The sequence below is a fragment of the Coenobita brevimanus genome, chromosome 114 (genome assembly GCF_032717465.1).
Source record: "Coenobita brevimanus isolate Jiangsu-jjx chromosome 114, ASM3271746v2, whole genome shotgun sequence".
NCBI lineage: Eukaryota > Metazoa > Arthropoda > Malacostraca > Decapoda > Coenobitidae > Coenobita > Coenobita brevimanus.
The window spans coordinates 1,161,662-1,164,161 of NC_137067.1; the positions used below are offsets into that span (position 1 = coordinate 1,161,662).

Sequence of the window (2,500 nt, forward strand, 5' to 3'; positions counted from 1 at the left end):
TTCCAGGGCGTGGATCAGGTGCTCTTGGTCCGGCAAGGTGAGGGCAGGTGTTCCTCGTCTGTGTTTCGCCTCTCGCTCCTCCTCGGGGGCCTCCTTCTCCTGCTGGGGGTCATTGCCTTCGTCATCGCCGCATTCGCTGCACGTGCCACCGTCATCGCTACGCAGGTGAGGCGTCCCTACTCATTAACAACACTATCTATCTATACATTGCCAGACGCCTTAATCCCGTAGGGGGTGGCCACAAACAAATCGCCTCCCTGTCGCCCTGTCCCCCTCCATATCACTGCCACAAAACACCTTCGCTATTATCTTGTTTTAAAATTGCTATCTCCACTCTGAACGATGAGTTGTAGGCAGATTAAACACAGAATTGGATGCTAGTCACGAAAAAGTGCTACGGAAAGGATGTAAAGCTGCCGTAATGCACACAGGTGAACCATCCCTACTCATCAACAACACCTTCACTAGTCTTAAGCTGATCTAAAATGGCCATCTGTCCACACTGTTCTTAGACTGGTATAAAACTGCCATCTCCCCATATTGAACACTGATTTGCAGAGACAGATTAGCCCTAAAATTCGATGCTAGTCACGAAGAAGTGCTGCGCAGGTGGGGAATCTCTACTCATTAACGATACCTTCACTACTCTTATACCTGAACTTGGTCTAAAATTGTCCGTCTCAATTTGCTCTCTCTCTATTTTGAATGCTGATTTGCAGAGACAGATTAACTCTAAAATTCGATACTAGTCACGAAGAAGTGCTAATGGAAAGAGTGTACAGTTGCAATAATGTACGTAGGTGAGCCATCCTTACTCATTAACGACGCTCCCTTCATTATTCTTTAACTCGATTTGGTCTAGAACTTTCATCTCTCCATTTCGAACGATGAGCTGTAGGATGAGATTCGTATCGTATCGTATCGTTTATAAAAGCTCCAGCACGCTTGAATACGTCAGACTTGGTTACCTGATGACGGCTCTCCACGCCGCTCGATCTCTGGCAGCCTCCCTATTCAGTTCTTTATCCCTGAGGCCACACACTATGACCTCGTCCCAGGTCTTTTTCGGTCTGCCTCTCGCAACTCTACCCTCGACGTTCACACTGCACCCAACTGTCACTCAATTGTCATCCCCCATCCTCTCCACATACTCAAATAATCTCAATCTATCCCTCCTCATCACAACACCAATACACTCCAGTCCCATCCTTCCTCCCAAACCATCTCAATCTACCCCTCCTCATCACAACATCAATACACTCCAGTCCCATCCTTCCTCCCAAATCATCTCAATCTAACCCTCCTCATCACAACACCAGTACACTCCGGTCCCATCCTTCCTCCCATACCATCTCAATCTACCCCTCCTCAACACAACACCAATACACTCCAGTCCCATCCTTCCTCCCAAACCATCTCAGTCTCCCCCTCCTCATCACAACACCAATACACTCCAGTCCTATCCTTCCTCCCAAACCATCTCAATCTACCCCTCGTCATCACAACACCAATGCACTCCAGTCCCATCCTTCCTCTCAACTCTTCCATCGTAAACCTAGCCCCCCCCACCCCCAAGGCCCCGGATTCAAAGACTCACTACACATCCACCTAATCATTGTCATTTCTGTACGTTTGAGCCAATGAATATCCTCTTCCTTTACTGCCCAGGTCTCGCCACCATACAGAGTTACACTCCTAACACATACTGCATACAAAGACCCCTTAGCACGGAGGGAGAGCCATCTCACTGTCAGTCACAGAATTCGATGCTAGTCACGAAGAAGTGCTATGGAATGGATGGTGAGCCGAAGCACTTTCCTGATCTGTACCTAAGCGACGAGAAATAAACTAACTTATCAAAGGACAAAAATCTGAGCCAAGTTAAGGTAAAAGAACTACAGAATTTACTTACAGTTTTCACCAATTTACCAAAAGTTTACACCAATGTCCACAGTTTTTATCTATCTATCTATCTATCTATAGCCACACGCCATAATCCCGTAAGGGGAGGGCATCTGTCTTTGAGTTAGTTGTTTTACGGGAAGGGACACTAACCCTCCGCCAAACCACTTGTTGACACGTAGTGAACACATATAGCTTGGTTATATGGTTACCACCCGGCGATGTAAATGGTTTCCTGGCTTACAGGAAATCATTAGGCTTGTCACTCGATGTAAAGCCAAACCATTAGGCTTGTCACTCAATGCAAAGCCACCTGAGAAGGATGGAAGAGTAATAAAAAGTGACAGGAAAGATGGGAGAAACAGGAATTGAGAAGGGCAAACACAGAAAAAGGAAGAAGTAGGCAGCACAACATCAGGTGAGTGGATGACGGTGAGGAATAGGAAGAGTGGAAGGCAGACACAGAAACAGAATGATAAAGTGATGGAAGAAGTAGGCAGCACTACATCAAATGAGTGGATGATGGTAAGAAACAGGAAGACAGGAGGACAGAACCAGAAAAAGAATGATAAAGGTGAAGGAAGAAGAAGGCAACACT

The 2,500-nt window shown here is 46.4% G+C and overlaps 1 protein-coding gene across 1 annotated transcript in view; it reads left to right on the forward strand.

The window, feature by feature from the left end:
- Positions 1–2,500, forward strand: part of LOC145418437 (uncharacterized) — a 13,538-nt gene that overhangs the window by 4,319 nt on the left and 6,719 nt on the right. Inside the window, exon 2 of the mRNA XM_080286854.1 lies at positions 7–165. Within this exon, the coding sequence (XP_080142980.1) occupies positions 7–165 (159 nt within the window). The remainder of the gene's footprint in view (positions 1–6; positions 166–2,500) is intronic.